The 17,709-nt window shown below is 51.9% G+C and overlaps 1 protein-coding gene across 3 annotated transcripts; it reads left to right on the top strand.

Annotated features, from left to right (window-relative positions):
* Nucleotides 1-21: 21 nt before the first annotated feature.
* On the top strand, nt 22-15,025 carry LOC142585693 (uncharacterized). 3 transcript variants are annotated; one of them, XM_075696652.1, is made up of 10 exons: nt 175-498; nt 2,901-3,032; nt 5,987-6,158; nt 7,146-7,309; nt 7,941-8,538; nt 9,594-9,628; nt 10,325-10,441; nt 10,541-10,712; nt 13,906-13,952; nt 14,850-14,891. In XM_075696652.1, coding segments are annotated over exons 1-9 (1,629 nt in total). In that variant the 5' UTR covers nt 175-260; the 3' UTR covers nt 13,907-13,952; nt 14,850-14,891. The 3 variants fall into 3 exon arrangements, with proteins under 3 accessions (XP_075552769.1, XP_075552768.1, XP_075552767.1); XM_075696653.1 differs by lacking the exon at nt 13,906-13,952 and having other exon boundaries at nt 174-498; nt 14,850-15,025; XM_075696654.1 differs by lacking the exons at nt 10,325-10,441; nt 10,541-10,712 and having other exon boundaries at nt 22-498; nt 14,850-15,025.
* The last annotated feature ends 2,684 nt before the right edge of the window (nt 15,026-17,709 follow it).

Genomic DNA, 17,709 nt, shown 5'->3' on the forward strand with positions numbered 1-17,709 from the left:
CAAAGCAAAGTATGTGTTGACTCGAAAAACGTGTAGTAGTGACAGCAGAAGCTCACTTTAATGTATTTCTGCCTATAACCAAAACAAAGAGGAAATGGTGCAGAATTTATTGTTTATAGTGCGTAAAACTGCGAGAGTGGGAAAAGTGCGCGAATGCGGGCGCGCGAAAACCGAGGCCGAAACGCGGGTTATTTGGAGTTACAAGCTTACGTGTGTGTGTGGAATTATTCAGTAATAGAGAGTTTTAGAATTAACGCATAATGGCAGGATCAATAGGTCACTTCGGTTTCGGTGCATGTATTGAGCCTAGAGCGCACGATGAAGATTCAGATGGGCACAACGCAACTAATAATGAGGATGAGACTTTCGGACGCTTGGTGCGACGTCTCAACGACATCGTGTGCCGATCGGAAGTGCACTCCACGGGAAAGGCGGAGACGCGGTTTGATCCCGCAGAGGAGATCCACGAGTACAAAGACTTGATGGATCTGCTTACAGGTGGTTACTTTTTCTTCTGGCTGCGTAACTGGGCAAGGGGGTTGGGTAGTTGCTTAGAGTAACGTTCGGTGTAAGCGCTCACCATAACGGAGCCCTGCAACTACTTTCAGGTGATGCTGTCTGCTACATGCATGCTTGTTAACTGCAAAACTAGATAAACTACTACTAAGGAGCCATTTAAGGCGCTGGATTGTCTATCCTCTTGGGCACGTGCGTGCGCTTTACCGTGTGCTGATGTAGTTTTAGTACCTGTGCCAATTATTGCTGAACTTGCATGCCAGCTAGGATATGCCGCGACTACAAAAAGGGTTTAGTGTGCATGGAGTAAGGAAATAGCATTGAATGAACAGCAACCAAGTTTCGCTGTTTAGGTATAGCCTTAATATTCATCTTTATTATGTTTTTTAAGGGTACTTCCGCTCTAAACTATACGTCCTCCGCCGATAGAAAATGGAAAGTAGGGATAAGTATCGGTATTTACCTAGCACTGTATAAATGTGAAATGCATGCATAGCCTCGTGAATGCAGTACAGTTTCTATGGCTATGATTAAATGAATGCGTAATAAGGTAAACAATCCATAAGTGTTCAATAAGCCCCAACCTAGCTACATATGGTGTTGAAATTGCATACTGAATTTCCACCTCAGAAAAGTATAATAATCAGGAGCAAAATTTAAAATTAATTACGTGATTTTGCGTGCCAAAACCACTTTCTGATTATGAATAACGCCGCAGTGGGGGACTCGGGAAATTTAGACCACCAGGGGTTCTTTAACGTCCACCTAAATTTAAGTACATGGGTGTTTTCGTCCCCATCGAAATGCGGCCGCCGTGGCCGGAATTCGATCCCGCGACCTCGTGCTTGGCACCCCAACGCCATAGCCACTAAGCAACCACGGCGGGTAATCAGGAGCAAGCAGTCGTGTAAAGCCAATACAAGTGGACGGTTTCGCAGTGATATATGAGCAGTCAGTGCCCAACAAGACCCCATTCGGCCACTCAGCACGCAATGCATATTAGCAAAAGAAAGCTAGAGTGCCATCACAAGCTTTGAAGCAAGCAACTTTGGAGCACATTCACAATTTGCACAGATTCCGCCAACATGTCTACACAGATGATTCGGTGAAACTCAACAGCTCAGCTGCTGCAGTCATCATCCCAGCAGCATCTGAAGAAATCAGATTAAAAACTTCATGTGTGACCATATTGATGCGTGCAGAACGTGCAGCACTTGATTTCATTAATCGGGAACCGCCACAACAATGGACACTTTTTAGTGACTCCAAGGCAGCCCTTTAGTGAGTGCATACAAAGCCCAATGTGCCACCGACTCAGTGAACAACTGGCCGCAGAAATTCGACAGATATACCATTGCAGCCATGATAAGGGACACAGCATAATCTTTCAATGACTTCCAGGACATTGCAGCATCAGCGGGAATGACCACGCCGCCGAAGCCGCCCTATCTGCACATGAAAGTGGTCAATGTGTCTTGATTCCACTTGCGAACAGACCCTATGGCTGGGCTGCGATTGATGTCCCGTGAATGTACCTTGCCCCTGTGGGACTTGAATGTTTTCACCATGTGTTGTTTGCGTTCATTGTCTCCGGATATACGGATACACCTACCGCCTGGGTTACCACAACGTGAACAGACCATGCTGTACCGTCTGTGGCTAGGCGTTGCATTTACGAACTCGTATGCCTTCCTCATTTGAATCGCCAACAGCCCCTCATGCGACGCATGTAACATCGACGAGACGCTCGCACACATTATCTGTGTCTGTCCGCTATATAGTGCTCAGAGGCAAGTGATGTGCAGAGTGCTGGACCAGTTGGACTATCATCCACTATCAGAACTAAATGCTTTAGGTCAGTGCTACCAAAGAACATATGCGCTGAAGGCCTTACTCGCATTATTAAGCTCCCTGCCGTCTGATAGGCTAGTGCTGCCCCCTACCACTCTATAGTGTACGTGGTTTGTTTGTGTTCGTCTCTCTTTCTCTCTCTCTATCTCTATCTACCCCTTCCACTCCTTTTCTCTCTTTATCCCCCTACTCCTTTCCCCCATGCAGGGTAATCAACTGGAGCTACTTCTGGTTAACATCCCTGCCTTTCTATGCATCCTTTCCTCTCTCTCTCTGCTTCTAGGTATGAGGACTCGGGTTCGATACCTGGCCACTGTAGCCATATTCTGATTGGAGTGAAATGCAAACACGCTTGTGTACCTAGATTTAGATGCAGATTGAAGAACTCTAAGCATCATTAATCCAAATCCCTCCTTATAGCATCTCTAGTGGCTGTAGAATTGTCTGGATCCTTCTACTTGTAGAGTCTAACATAGTCCATTTGTTGCTGTAGGTAAGCTGTCAATCTTTTTTTTTTTACTTTTATTCTTCAGGAGAGGCCACACTGATGCCTGCAGACAGCAACATTCTGTCTCTAGCCTGTGCTGTATTGCACAATGCTTCCAAATGCACCCGCCTGGGACTACCTGTTCTTTTATCACATCACAGAGTACTACTTGAAAAAGGCAAGTCGTCATGCTTACTCATACAACTTTGTCCATGGCGGCATGTGATACAGCTAGGAGGATTACAGCTGTGACACAACAGCACGGTAGATCTGATTAATCATTTTGTCAATGCATAATTGTGCAGAATTCAGTTATCATGTTGAAATTTATTGCATTTTGTCTGTCAGTCAGCATAGCATCTATAGTTAACGTTCATATTGAGGGAAATAAATTTAGTATGAAATTTGTCATGCCTTGTTTTCACCCGAAATGATAAATCTTAGCCTTTTAGGTAAAGGATGTACTTGTTGATAACACATCTAAGCAGACTCTTTTATGCTTGACCTATTAGATATTGGCATGCAACTGATTTTCTATATGCCTGAACTGCCTTCTTTGAGGAGCTTCTTATACCGAATACACATTCACACATATTCCAAAGTTCTATGCAGTAACACACCAACAAGCCTGGTAGTACACAACAATTGATCTGAACAGAAACTTCTAAATACTTCTGGGCCATGTTGATTAACGTAATGAGGTAGTCTAAGTGCTTCAGTTATTTGTCTGGGGTTCTTTATTTGGTGGTAAGTTTGTATTCTATCGTAAACAAAATAATAAATACACAATTATTATCATAACAACACAACTAGTAAATAATATTACGTATAACAAAGTTAGAACAGCATCACGTAACTGTCGTGATCACTATTGTGAAGTCCACTTTCTTTACTAGTGCCTTGCATAGATTTGTTTCTTGTACACGTGGTATTTTCTTTAAAAAGCAGATGTAATTTTTGTATGGTGACAGTGCACCCTTAATTGCTAATATGATAACTTCATGCTCCCAAATCAGGAGCTAGATTGTGTGCTTGACGTCTTGCTCCTTAAGCACCATGCATGTGACATTCAGGTTCATAATACTGTCAGGAGTATGAGACAAACTTTAATATGTCTGAAAAAAAAAAAGCATTACTGCAAGTATATGGGACATGGCACACCATGCAGCAACTAAAGCCAAAAGCCCAAACAGAAATGCTGTTATTGCTTGGCTTCTTCTTGCCGATCATGAACGGTGCAACTCGTCGAAGACTTCGACCCTCACCGCCAACATTTCCTTGCTGTCGCCTTTACACTGTGTTATGCCACTTTGCATTCTAGTTGTGTGGGGAAATATACTTTTCAATGGCCATGTTGCTTTAGGGTGGGCTTTCCTTCATTGCTTGCGAGAATGGTGGTTGTGTCCGATGCACTGGATAAAGAAAGTGCAGAGGGAAAAAAAAATATCCTGTTACTTTAGCAACAGTGTTCAAAACATGGCATCAGGTGCACTTAGTTGGCTGGAACTTACAGAAGGAAACATATACCTGTGTGTATTCGGTACTTTCATTGGTACAGTTATTGATGACGATACACAAATTTGTTGTTAATAGTGGTGCCTGTGCACCATGTACAGGCACCATTGTTGTTAGAAGCTAGTCACTGGAAGAAGTGCACAAACTTCTCTGAATTATTGCTGTGCAAGGGCCTTTATCATCATCATCACCAGCATCGTCGTCGTCGTCGTCGTCGTCGTTGTTGTTGTTGTTGTTGTAGCTGTTTGTAGTTTTTTATTCTGAGCTAGTGCATTTGAGCTAGTCCACAGTAGGAGTGTGTTGAAAAGGGCCGGTTGGTGCATGTTTAGAAGAAATCAGCGCTGTGTCTGTCGTCATCACTTCGTCCCATGTTTTGAGCTCTTCGAATCCGTTCAAGTCCACGGTATACGCGTAGTGTATGAAGTTGCGTGGGATCGCGAGGTCAGTAAGGATATTTCACATAAATATTTCACGGGTCAAATTGGCTGCTTCAAATACGTTTCTTCAATTGTAAAAACGTTATGTGTGAGTGCTCTAGTATTGTTACTGTTTTACCTGTCGCCTCAGCTGCTCTTTGTGAGCTGTGAGCCCCTTGTATCCATCAGTATGCGAAGCGCAACAACCTTTACGGATTAGTTGTTACTTTGCCGAACCGATGGCTATATATTGTGAATGGCATCAGTGCGCATGTGCGAAAGTTAGGGAGCGGGTGTGATTTTATCTAGGAACCTTAACTCGAACACGTCTGCCGGCGCTAGTGGTGAACAGTTAACGAAAGCGCGCGGGATATATTTTGTTGAACGCATGGCCAGTATTCCAAGGATGGCGGCTTGATGTGTGCCGTCTTCTCGCGCGCGCGCAGTGTTGAAGGTCACGCGATCAAGCGCGCAAGGCGGGGGTGGTGGAAGGTAGCGCGCGTCTCCTGAAGCCCGGCCGTGACTGCGCATGCCTGTCCGCTCGATTGAGCGCATACGCGGTCCGCGCGCACTGTCCCAAAGGTGATCTCCGGCTGTGCGAGCCCAAATGACTGGTGGCTTCGTGTGCGCTGTCTTACCGCCCGCCTAGTGCTAGAGGTCGCGTAATCTCAAGTTTAAGGGGCGTGTTGAACCCAGAGGCAGCACGAAGCGATTGCTCCTCTCCGTTTATTGCGCCCTATGCATCGCGCCATCGCGACAGCGAGTGTTCGCGGTCATCGAGTAAGGTATCTTAATGTTTGCTTGTGCGCGCGTGACACCGTGCTTGTTAACTTAATTATTAAAGGAATTTATACTGCCAATAAAGCTACAAACCTTACTCCGTGTAATTGACTGATACTTTGCTGTCGCTGTCAGTGCTTCGCCTTTGTGGCAGAACTGCTACCTTTTTTCATTTTACAAAGATGTATTTATTGTACATACTGCATTTCCTTTTTCGGAGCGAAGAATCGGGTGACGCAAGGACGTCTCTGGCACTTTATGTTGTCGACCACAGTGTCATGAAATGTCGCCACCAGAGTTGCTGTTCCCGGATACGTCTTCCGGTGCTCCGGTGGCATACGTCTCTGTGCTAAAGGCTGCCGGTGCATAGCGCCAATACGGAAATGCCAGCCTGATTGTGCCGTCGCGTCGTCGTGCGCAGTGCGCGGCATGCGGTCGGGTCCGGGCTGGCTGGCAGCCGATCTGGGCCGGGTTCGCTGTTCACTGGCACAGCGGCTGCTGGCCGAAGGGGACCCGCGCGGCTGTCAGCGGATGCTGGCGCCGCTGATGCGCTGGCTACATCGCCCGGGGAGCCGGAGCCTCGACTGGGCTGGGTGCGTGAGTGGTTTTCACCGTCGAGGTCTCGCGCTGCGATTTTAGTTTCAGTTTATTATTGTGATTATGCATTTAAATCACACTCGGTGTACAACCGACGTGCAAACGAAGGCGCGATAGTCTCAAAGACTGCAGAGCAAGTGTGGATTCTTTTGTTTCGGCGAAAAGAGCGGGTACGCAAAGCAGCCAGCTCCGAGGAATAGAATGACTATGAAATAATATAGACGCACACATTATAATATATGTGGAAATTAACATAAATAATTATTATGGAGCCCTCCGCGGTAGTCGAATCCCGATATCGGCCAAAAAATGCTCGTGTGCTGTGTTTTGGGTGTGCGTTAAAGAATCTAGGTAGTCGAAATAATCCCGAGACCGTAGGTACTCTCTTCCTCAGCGTCCCAATTAAGCACTAGCCGGCGGTGGCCAAACTTTCTCGACTTCTGTCCCGGTTATTGACGGCAATAAGCGCGCGTTGTAAAGCGCCGTAGTGTGAGCCATGTATTTGCTATGGATTGTGTTTCACTGGCGGTAGTTTGCATATGGTCCTTTCAATGTCTCCGAATAGCTGTCCCTTCGAAATTGTTCTATTAAAGCTTTCATTAAAGCGGGCTTCCCCGCATTGAGGCTCTATATGAGGAGAAGCCCACTTCAGCTGTTATCTTCACACGCGGTGGCTCAGCGTAAGTACATTTAAATGTTGTGTTCTAATGCGTTGCAACGTGGCTGCCGCTGCCGGAAGTTGAACCCGCGACCTCGTGCTCCGCGGCAGAACACAGTAATGACACTAGATACCTTGGGAGGGGTCAACCGTGCCGTTAGCAAAATTTCTAATGCACTAAATCCCCGACGGAATGGTACTCGTTTGCTAAATTTGAACGCGAACGGTGCAGGCGGTTTGGAGACAGGCGTTTTCGTAGTTCAACGGAGGAAAATGCCGTATACGCGAATGGCGGCCATACCGTCAGCCGTTGCCTCTCGCGCAGTGGTCGGCTCCGGTGGCTGCGCGCGGGTGACCACGCCTCTCTGCGCTCGCTGGCCTACCTGCTGGCGGCGCAGGCTGACTACGCACTCAAGGGCACCTGCTGCCCCGCTCTGCTCGACCAGGTGCGCTGCCCAGCGCTCGGGCCGAAGCTCGCGCACTTCCGAGGTAAGTCTAAACGTCCACTCGAGCTCACGCGCGAGTCATTGGCCCGCCTGCAGTGATCGATTCGGGCAACTTTGTGTGCGCTGACTGCAGCCTGCGAATGTAGCACGTAACTACGAGGAAACGTCCCCACAATTGAGAGTCTATGTGGGGACAACCACGTTCTTTAGCAAAACTTGTTTAGTTTGTGCTTTAGTGCGTGTGTGTGTGCGTGTGTGTGTGTGTGTGTGTGTGTGTGTGTGTGTGTGTGTGTGTGTGTGTGTGTGTGTGTGTGTGTGTGTGTGTGTGTGTGTGTGTGTGTGTGTGTGTGTGTGTGTGTGTGTGTGTGCGCGCGTGCGTGTGCGTGTGTGCGTGTGTGCGTGTGTGCGTGTGTGTGTGTGTGTGTGTGAGTGAAATACATTTGTGAGGTTCTTGCGACCCGCGCTCCTTACAACGCGCGATGACCGTGCTTCGAGGGCCCACGTGGTTATCCAAACGGAGCAAATGCCCGGGGTTTATGATTAGCGGAACCGCCGCTTTATGTGAAATGCACGAGCCGTCGCCGCGGGCGATGCAACGCGCCTATAGGATACGCTGTAAGTATACGTTCCGCGTGGCTGCCGCTTAACTTTCCCGTGGTCTGGCGCTGCCGCAGCGTTGGCCGGTGCCGACGACAGGCAGCTGTGGACAGCCCTGCAACGCTGGCCGAGGGAAGCCCCGCTGTGGACTCTGGCAGGCTGCCGGTTGGCCGCCGAGGGACGCTGGCGCTCGGCATTGCAGCTGTTGATGCGCGCCGTGCGGCTCGAAGAGTCCGCCGAGGCATCACGCGCGGAGCAGGGCGAAGAGCGGGGGCTGGCCCTCTGGAACCTGGCAGCCTGCCTGGGCGCCCTGAGACTGCGGGAGGCCCAGGGCCGCGTTCTGAGCCGCCTGGCCTCGCGCTGCGACGGCCCCGGCAAGGACTCTCAGCTGGCGCTGGCTGCGGCCAGGGCTTTGGACAGGCTCGGCATGCACGCGGAAGCGGCCAGGGCCTACGGCGTCCTGGTTCACGCAGGTCTCCATCGGCAGCAGCCGGCGCTGCGCGTGGACTGGGCCCTGAGTCTGCTGCGCGCGGGACGGCCGCGAGCTTCGCTACAAGCGTGCGGCGGAGCCATGGGAGACAGTGCGCTCCAGGAAGACCCTCGTCTCGCCTTTTGCAGGGGATCGGCGATGGCGGCGCTAGGGGACAGCGAGAGCGCGCTCGAGGAGTTCCGAAAGTGAGGCCACAGCGACGGATTTCAACCTATATATACCATGTTTGCCGCGGCGTGCAAAGTTTCTTTGCGCTTTGCGGACGATGTGGACTCTGTCCTTCGTAAAGATTCTGACTCACCATCGTTTTGGTATATCTGGTAGTTGAAGCATCGAGGATGCAACGGCGTCTTTCTGCCAGGCCATTTTTCAGAAATCCGCACTGGCCGAGCAGAGAAGTCGATGCGTCCTGCGCCGGTATTATCGGATCCTTTTTTTTTTTCTTTTTTGCTCGACTTTGTTTCTGATTCGTTACCTCTAATGACTGGCCAACCCTGGTGTAACGTATGGGAGGATAATACTAAAATAATTAGAATATAATGGGTACATTGTACCGGCCCTGGATACCCTATAATTTGTATTATACCGAGCCCACCAAAATGATGGCGACCTTCCTTGTGCTACGTCGCCTGTCATTGTTGAAGCTCATGCAGATACCGAATCTCGATGCTGGCGCGCGTTGCGTCTTGCAACTATAGCGTTTCGCTTGGTTTTCTCTGTAATTTTAGTCGTGGCTCGATGCGGCGCATTGCGGAGTTGCACATCTTGAACAGTGCGTAAAGCAGGAGACAGATATCACTCGGCGCCGGTCGAGTAGTCGTAGGGTCAGGTAGAGATCGATCAGCGACACGTCACCAATCACAGGGCATCCCATCGCGGTTCTAAGCACTTGTACGTCTTTTGACAACCGTATTTTAGTAGAAAAAAAAGGAAATTGTAGAAGTTCAAGCACACTTCAAGCCTAAATGCCTTCGCCGTCTTCAAGCGTCTGAAAATCGGAGGGGAAAAATGGGGGGGGGGGGTCGTATAAGGGACAAAATTTGCGTGACTGCGGTATGTGTTTAACTTGTTTTCCCCTCTGCGTGTGCGTGCGTGCCTGTGCTAGATAGGATGTAATAGTAATAACAGGAAGGACCCTAGTGATAACGTGTTTTTCGGTTGTAGACTACCGTATTTTTTTTTTTTTTTTTTGCATGAAATCTATACCGTGTAAAGAGCTGTCCTCATTGCTTTTACGCAGAGGCCTTGTTCTGGCTGCTGCAGTTGGTGAGGAGGGTGAGTGGAGGCGAGACGCCTTCTTTCTTTTTTTTTCCGAGTTACAGAGGGCATTTTGCTCCCTTCTGTCTTGCTATCGTGGAATGGCGCTCACTGGCGGCTTCAACCTCATATGATGCATGGTTTAAGATGGACTATATAATCACGGCTTACGTACTGGTGCTCTCACTGGAAAGTTACCTTAGCAACCATGTACAATTTTTCTTTTGATCACCGCGTATATATTGTGCGCGACAAGTATATAAACCGTTTACGGCGGTTATAGTTTGGGGAGCGCAAAAGGGATGGCACTACCGGCTCCGACGCCATGCGACGCCTCAAGAGCAGAATGGGCTTGTGCTTATAACTCAATTGACTGTACAGGATAACATATCGCGCATGTGAATCAAAGTGTGACGTGGTACACCTGAAAAGGTATCCTTATTCGACACTGTGCGATATCAGCGTATAGTATCTCGCAGTACCAATAAGGGCAAACGTGAGCTCGCGTGTTGTGAGGACACTGCCTTTTAGCAAACAGAGGGAGATATTCAGCACACGTGGCACGGTATGAGAATTTGTTTTCCCCTTTATGATCACTCAACATGAGCGAGAAGCAGGGCGAACTCGTCTGCATCGCAATAAAAAGGCGGCGCCTAGCTTTATCCACTGGTGCGCTGCGTGTCTGCGGAGTTATCGGTTTGGTGCGCTTCTCAGGCGGCGGTGGCGACTGGATGCGCTCCCAGCTGCTGGTGAACATCGCGGTGCTCCGGGCGCCCCGGGAAGAGGAAGCCTCGCGGAGGCAGCTGGCGCGGGCTCTGGCAATCTGTCCCGGTAAGAAGAACCTTTGCGCTCCAATCGGTGTGTGCCTATACGGCCGTTCTTCTGAGGCCGCCAGGTTCATCAGAGCTTCGTGTCTCCCCTTCTCCGTAGATAACGTTGACGCGGCGTACAACTTAAGCCTCCTGCTGCTCGCCTCCGGAAAGACTGAGGCTGCCCGTAGGGTATGGCGTCAGCACGGCTTGCGGGGAGAAGACGACGGCCCTATCAGCAGCAGCGTGGGCGCTGCGCAGGCTGCGTGGCTCGAGGCCCGGCTTTCTCAATGGCATGTCCGCTTTCTTAAGATAGTCGCGCGTGCCTGCAGTGTTCCCCTTGTCCTATTCCGCAGGGTCACTCGAGACGTGCGTCGTTATCGATCGTCTGCATTCAAGCGGCTTGCACTGCGTGATAACACACGCGGGCGTCTGTGATGCTTTGGCCGCGTGCGCGGAATGGCGAAGGCAACGCAGTGACTTGCCGCGACCACAGCGAACAGTGTGTCCGCAGCGAGGCCACAGCACGTCTCCATTACGAGTTACGTTGCGTGGGACAGTGGCGGCTACCGTATATAAATAGCCGATGCATAGGATCAATATGAAGTACGATTCTGTATACATTCCGACGGCAGGGCCTCGAGATTTTGAGCCCGCGGTCGAATGGATGGTGTCGAACGCAAACACAGACTGCCACCTGGGACTGTGCTGGAAGACGCTGATCAGGCATCGCGACATGGCAGCCGGTGAAGAGAACTGCTTCGAAATGATGGCGTTCGTATACAGAAGGTGCTGCGTCGACGGCAATGCAGTTTGTGGTGGTCTCCAGAGCACGCAGTAACCAGCCGGGACCCGCTCGTGTGCTTCCGCGTACGAGGAGGCGCTCACGCGGAAGAAGAGGTCTCGTGCTGCGGCAGGCACTGCTGCCGGGGTGCCATGGGGCTGCGCACGCGGCAGTCCCACGCGGCCGCGAACTGCGGCGTCTCGCGTAGCGCCGCGTTGACGCGCCCCTTCGCGGCGTCGGCGTTGTCCCCGCAGCCGCCCAGGGCGAACAGCACGTAGAAAAGCCGCTCCGAGGTGACGTTGCCCGGCGCCAGGAAGGCGGCGTCCTGGATGCCCTGCGCGCGCACCGCGGACACGTAGCGGCCGAAGAGCGCCTGCGCGGGCTCCAGCGACAGCCGCACCACCAGGCCGCCGGCGGGCTGCAAACACCGCTCCAGCTGGGCAGCCTGCGTGCGAGAGAGAGAATAACAACTTTATTTGGCCAAGGGGTTCGGGCGCGTAGGTCCCAGGCTCCCCGCACGACCCCACTGCACTACACGTTTGAGAGTTCATGGAGTTCCACGACGTGGGCGGCCCGGTCAGTGGCGTGGGACGTTACGCGTGGCAAGATGAGCGGAGAGTCAATGGTCAAGTCGCCTTATGCGAGAGATTGAGTCGCTCCTTGCTATGTAGAAAAAGCTATCTCGTAAGTATTCAAGCGCTCATATGTAGCAGCCAGCTGAAGTTTTGAACGAAACTCTTCAGATTTTAATATTCCTCGAGGAAGATGTCAGCTTGCAACGTCATATCGGCAGCTCTTGTTTCTTTTTCTAAAAATGTAGCACTAGTGTTTAAAATAAATGAATTTGAATACTGGTTAGGTGTTTCCCCGCGGAGTTGACTGTTCTGTTCATTAAAGAAAGATATTGACGCCTCTCACTTCTGTTGGTCGAAAATTAATCTTTAACGCATTCCTTACATTTTAAGCGTAACACGTAACCGAGTCGAGCCATAGATTTCGATTGTGTGACGAAGTTTTCGTAAAACTAGTCATTACCCCTGAAGGAGTTAACCGAGCACAAGCAGCGTGAACGTGGTCGTTCGGACCGTAGTAGAAAAACAAAAGAAACTGAGTTAAATATAACGTGAGAGGTTAAAGCAATTGTCAGCATTCCTTTTGCTCTTCTATATAGAGTAAACCTGCCCGTTGCTGCGGGTGGGGAGCGCACGATATGTACTGGCCTGGACGCTGGTGTTGAGCGACCAGTGGTAGCGCGCCGCAGGGTGCGCCCGTTCGTGCAGAGCCTCCAGGAGCGCCTGCGCCAGCCTCGGACCCTGCGCGGGCAGCTGGGCGGCGAGCCAGGCGTCTCCGCCGCGTGTGCTGCCGTTGACCAGCGCGGGTGGCACGTACACCCTGAGCGCGTCCGCGTCCAGACCCGCGCGCCCGTCCAGCGCCGACCAGGGCCACGGGGCGCCCAGCGGGGCGTCCAGCACGGATGTGGCGCCGCCTTTGGCGCCGCTTCTGCCGGAGGAACCGTCGGCGACGCCCCCGGTGCCGAGCTGCGCCGCCAGCCGACGTTCCGTCAACCTGCGTCGCGAAACGCCGCTGATGTCACGCGGGCGTTTCCGCGCGGTATATTTAAAGCAGGAGACACGTCCTGCTGTACATCGCGTACGTGCCTGAACGTTTGAGTTCTCCGGCCGTTGGGACGCGGAGCCTGATGGAACCTGTCAGAAACTTGGGCGTGTCTATTGCTGTGACTATATATCTAGAAGCGTCAAATCTGAGCCGTAGACCCGCCAGGCGTTTAAGAAGCGCATCGTCTAACTGTACCAGGAACGAAGAACTAAAAGTGAGCAGGCCGAGGTGGTGGCGTCCGTAAAACCGAAACTATACACTGTAAGAACGGAGAGCGGTGCTGGCGACTCATTTCGCGATAATTACTGCTTGCCCCAATTTGTAGTTCCCATTTCCGGAGTTCTGACACTCCCGCGTGACGTGCATCCCTCTTCTGTTGGAGTGTACGTTGAGTATGCTTGAACACAAGCGGAGTGAGTGCGCTCTGAAGGTTAGTACGAGAACTCAATTTATACACGGTGTAGACAAGTCTCCAGCACCTCCTTTGTTCGTACTGTTAACGGACACCGCGCCATCGGAACTTCTACGCCAGATGGTTGAAGCCTGGACCAATTCTAACCTTCCTCCTCACCTCAGTTTCGCGTCGATGATCATTACCCTCTCTATCGCCCCACAGATCTGTGCGATGCATTTGTATTCGCGAAGCACGAGTTTTATGTTCGGTGTGAACCTTCCCACGTTACCACGTTCACTTGACGTGCGGCGAGTATGTTTTCATTTGCACACGCTGCCTCACTCCGTTCAGCAGTCCAGGCGGGTGGTAGAACGACTTCGAGGATCAGTAAAATCCTGAGAGTTCTTGGGGGCTGTCAATGAACAGGTTCAGCTACACTCTTTTAAATGTTTGCACTTTTTGGGGCTTAATTATTTTGTCCCACAACAATAATGTTCATTTATCTTGCCCGCATTTATTTTCTTAAACGCTGCGAGCCCGGCACTTCGAGGTCACGAGCGGCATGCGCGTTATCAGCGTTGACATAGTATTTTCGACTGGAAAGTAGCAAGCGTAGAGTTTTTAAGACAGATGGCGATTATTGTTGTGGGTCAAGATAAGCCTCAAAGAATCTCTCTCTCTCTCTCTACAGAAAAGCAAGAGACTGCAGTGCTGTACGAAAATCAACAGAGCTCGGTGGTAAGGGTCTTTTACAAGTCAAATCCGGCACGCTCCACATCGAAACCGTTGCGTTGAATCCACCGCGCGGCGCAAGAACGTATAGCGAGGTTTTATACATGGGCCGTACTTGCGCGTGAAGTCCCTGTATGTCTGCAGCACGTTTCCTCGCGTCACCTCGGGGAAGAGCGAGTCGTAGGCCTCGCGCAGCGTCGAGTTGCCGATCCAGGCCGGGTAGAATACCTGTGTGCCAACGAGAACGCTCTTGCACTTTATCAAATATCGCACCAGAGTCATTAACCGAAGGCACGGTGCATACATTCGTGCAGTCGTCGTCAAAAGCTTGAGAAAAGGCCTTTTTTCTTTTCTTTCGTGGAACGCGCATCCCGCAAACTTTTGACGCCAGCTGTATGTATGCGTCTGTCTTCTGTCCCCACTTCTGTACAACGAGACCGTACTTCTCACTTCGATTGACTTCGACGTCTCTATTTCGGTTATTCTGTTTCTATCCTTGTACCAGTGTGCCAGTATAACTTCGCGAAGTACAGCAGATATGCTTTAACGATATATCGCACCATTTCCATGTCTTCCAAAATTATTTAGTTTGTTCTGTTCAATCGCCATGTCAACTGCGTTATTTACTGATGCATGCAACCATATATTTTAATCTAGTAAGAACATTCAGTTGCCTAATGGGTGATCTACGAGATTTATGTTAGCGGTATTCGAAAATAACTATAGCTTTCAAAAAATGAAGCGCCAACAGAGACAGTACACTAAGAAAGAACAAAGACAGGAAGCGCGTTGTCTTTCTTAGTGTGCTGTCTCTGTTGGCGCTTCATCTTTTGAAAGCTATGAACCAACTAGCCCCACAACGTGTTCTACTGTAACTATAGCCTTATCCCGTCTTGGTTTCAGATGTCATGGTGCCTGCGGTTGCCAAGTGCCAAATACTTGTCAGTGGTACTGGGCTGTTCGGACCGTTTCAACTACAATGTGGTACTCGTCATCGTATTCGGTGACCACGCGATGTATATTTATTTTCAATTATCACATCACTATTATGAGGAATAAACTAACCGGTTTGACATCTATAGCTCCGTCTTATATCCTCCATGCGTACCTGGCACTAATATGGTATCACGGCCAAATTTTCGGGTGCGTGGCATCGCAGCGGTTTTAGTCATTTATAATGGTTAGAACGCGATTGCAAACTAGCGCATTGCCGTGACGTGGACGGACGGACGGACGGATAAATGAATGAATGAATGAATGAATGAATGAATGAATGAATGAATGAATGAATATGTACCATTTGATACTTCTCTTTATAGCGGCACCTTTCGACGGTGAAATCAACCGAAGCCTATAACTTTTCTCATCTCCAGCGGACACCATGTTTGAACCGCGGCATCACTGACGACATTTTCGTAACTTCCTAACGCTTGCTGGTCCTATCGCAAGTGACACCTATTGCGCTAATGCTACGTTGGTGTCGCCACCTGTGTAATTGATTTTTTGTAGCTTAGCGTTGTGCATTTGATTTCGGTGGAAAGAGCTTTGTTTTATAGGAAAAGTCTACCAATTTAATAGTGTCCAAACATGATGCGCTGGTTCAGCGCGGAACGACGGCATAATTACTGTCGTAGAGATAGTCTTTCTATACACGTTTGCACATCTCCTCGCATCCACTTACTCTGGACCCCTGGTCATACCTCGCTGCCGGGTAACGAACGCGCACATGCGGTTGCCCGAGAAATTTCCCTCCGGGCGACTCGGCGTGGTGAGGCGACTGGTTCAGAGTGGGGGGATCCCTTGCTCCGTTACAAAGACATACTCCATCAGAAAGTGGTTTTGGCACGTAAAACCCCAAATATTATTATTATCCGTCATTATACACGCATTCGTCGCACCCACGCCGCACCACCGCCGTCCTTCTCGCGGGAGGAAGCAGTGGCATTACGCCAGTTACAAACCGCAACTTTTCCAAATCTGTCTCTCTCAATAAATTCTACCCACACTGTTATACAGATCGTTGCCCTGGCTGTGCCAGCTCGCCCACAATCTTCCATGTCACGATCGAATGCACTGCAAACCTCTTTCCTCCCTTGCCAACTCTCCTTTACCCCCTACGCAACAAAGAGCTGTGGGACGATGCCCTCCGCGACGGACCTCCCGAGGTCCTCCGAGCTGTGATACAACGGGCTCGAAACATCGCCGGAATCATCTTAGGGACTGCTCTCACCATTCAAATATTATTAATAAAGATGTTTTACTCCTGGAGAGAGAGAGAGAGCTGTTTTGCACCTGCACGTCCAGTGCAGCGAGCAAGGTGCGCGCGTTGCGGCGGTCCGCTTCCGCGAGCCACGTGAAGGCGCCCAGCGACTCGTTCACGGCCGCTGCCAGGTCTCGGGCGAACCGCAGCCCGGCCAGCCGGTCCAGCTGTGCGGCTCGGGCCAGTGCGTACGCCATCAGCTCGGGCGCGGCGCGCTCGGCGAGTCGGACGCAGCGGCGCCAGCGTGGCCACCCGTAGCGGCGGCGTCCCGTGATCTGCAGCATTCGCGCCGCCGCCAGCGGCCGCGCCTCCTCGGTGAGCAACGGCGAGACGTGGACGAGCGCCCGGTATCCCAGGTAGTTGAGCAGGTCCCGGTTTCTCGTCGCGTGCAGCAGCGCCTTGAGGGCGCGAACGAAGCGCTCGCAGCGCACCAGCAACGGCGTGCGCTCCTGCAGCCTCACCAGGTCGCCCAGCGCAAGCGCCAAGAAAGGCGCGAACGACGCGTGGCTCCGCAGCGTGCTCAGGCGCGCAGCGCGCCGTCCCGTCACGATCTGCGACAGACGCGACGAGAAGTCGCTGACGCGCTCGGCGAGCTCCACGTAGCGGCCCGGCGTGTAGTGCTTGAAAGCGGCGTCCAGCGCGTGCGCGGCGTCCGGCAGCATGTCCGGCTCGTCCAGCGTCACGAGCGGCTGCGACGCGTTTCGCGGGTGCGGCGCCACGGCGACGCCCAGCAGTGGCGTCAGGGACAGGTGGCGGAAGAGCAGAGCGGCGGCCTTCCACACGTCGCCACGACTCTGGGCATCGGCGCGAAAGGGCCAGCCGTACAGACCCATGTCGCGCAACAGAGCTCGCAGCTGGAGCCGCGACGCCTGCGGCAGCGGACTGCGCAGGCACTCCTCGAGCAGTCCTTCGACGCGCCACACCTCCGGCTTGAGCTTGCTCGAAAGCGAAAGGTATAACTCGCGCTCCAATTGTTCGGCCAGCAGGGCCTCGGCCGGCGCCGGCGCCTGCCATCTGGAGCAAGTAAACGCCTCGAAGTCCGTGCACGGGTCGATGGTCCAGTTGAGCGCCGAGAGCACCGCGTCGCTGCGCTCTTGACAGAAGCGCGTCAGACAGCGGCGCCGCTTGCTCGCCAGCTCCGACGTCGTGTCGTCTTCGGGCCGCAGCTTGAGCGCGCGCCGACGACCCAGCGGCGTGCCGAAGTACATCTCGCGCTTCGTTGTCGACGTGGTGGTTGTCTCTGGCTGCGGCGGCGGCGCCGGTTGCTCGCCCGCTAGAACCGGTGGTGCGACTAGCAGCGGTGGCGGCATTTCCGCCGGCGTCTCCGCTTGCGGCCTCTGCACTGCTACGGCGAACCTGTTGAGTCCCGTCGTGCGCTGCCGGGCGAATTCTCCGTGGCTGTACCACACGTAGTAGGCGCTGATGGCGCCGCTGCAGAGCAGCACGAAAGCGGCGACTGTGAACGCGAACAGCGTGCCCGAGCGGCTTTGTGTTGGAGGCTGT

Source organism: Dermacentor variabilis, chromosome 6 (assembly GCF_050947875.1).
Source record: "Dermacentor variabilis isolate Ectoservices chromosome 6, ASM5094787v1, whole genome shotgun sequence".
Taxonomy (NCBI): domain Eukaryota; kingdom Metazoa; phylum Arthropoda; class Arachnida; order Ixodida; family Ixodidae; genus Dermacentor; species Dermacentor variabilis.

Coding starts and splice junctions, on each gene's coding strand:
- LOC142585693 (XM_075696653.1), top strand. CDS start 261: ATGGCAGGATCAATAGGTCACTTCGGTTTCGGTGCATGTATTGAGCCT. Junction 8,539..9,593: donor GCGCTCGAGGAGTTCCGAAA/GTGAGGCCACAG, acceptor GCTTTTACGCAG/AGGCCTTGTTCTGGCTGCTG. Junction 10,442..10,540: donor GGCTCTGGCAATCTGTCCCG/GTAAGAAGAACC, acceptor CCTTCTCCGTAG/ATAACGTTGACGCGGCGTAC.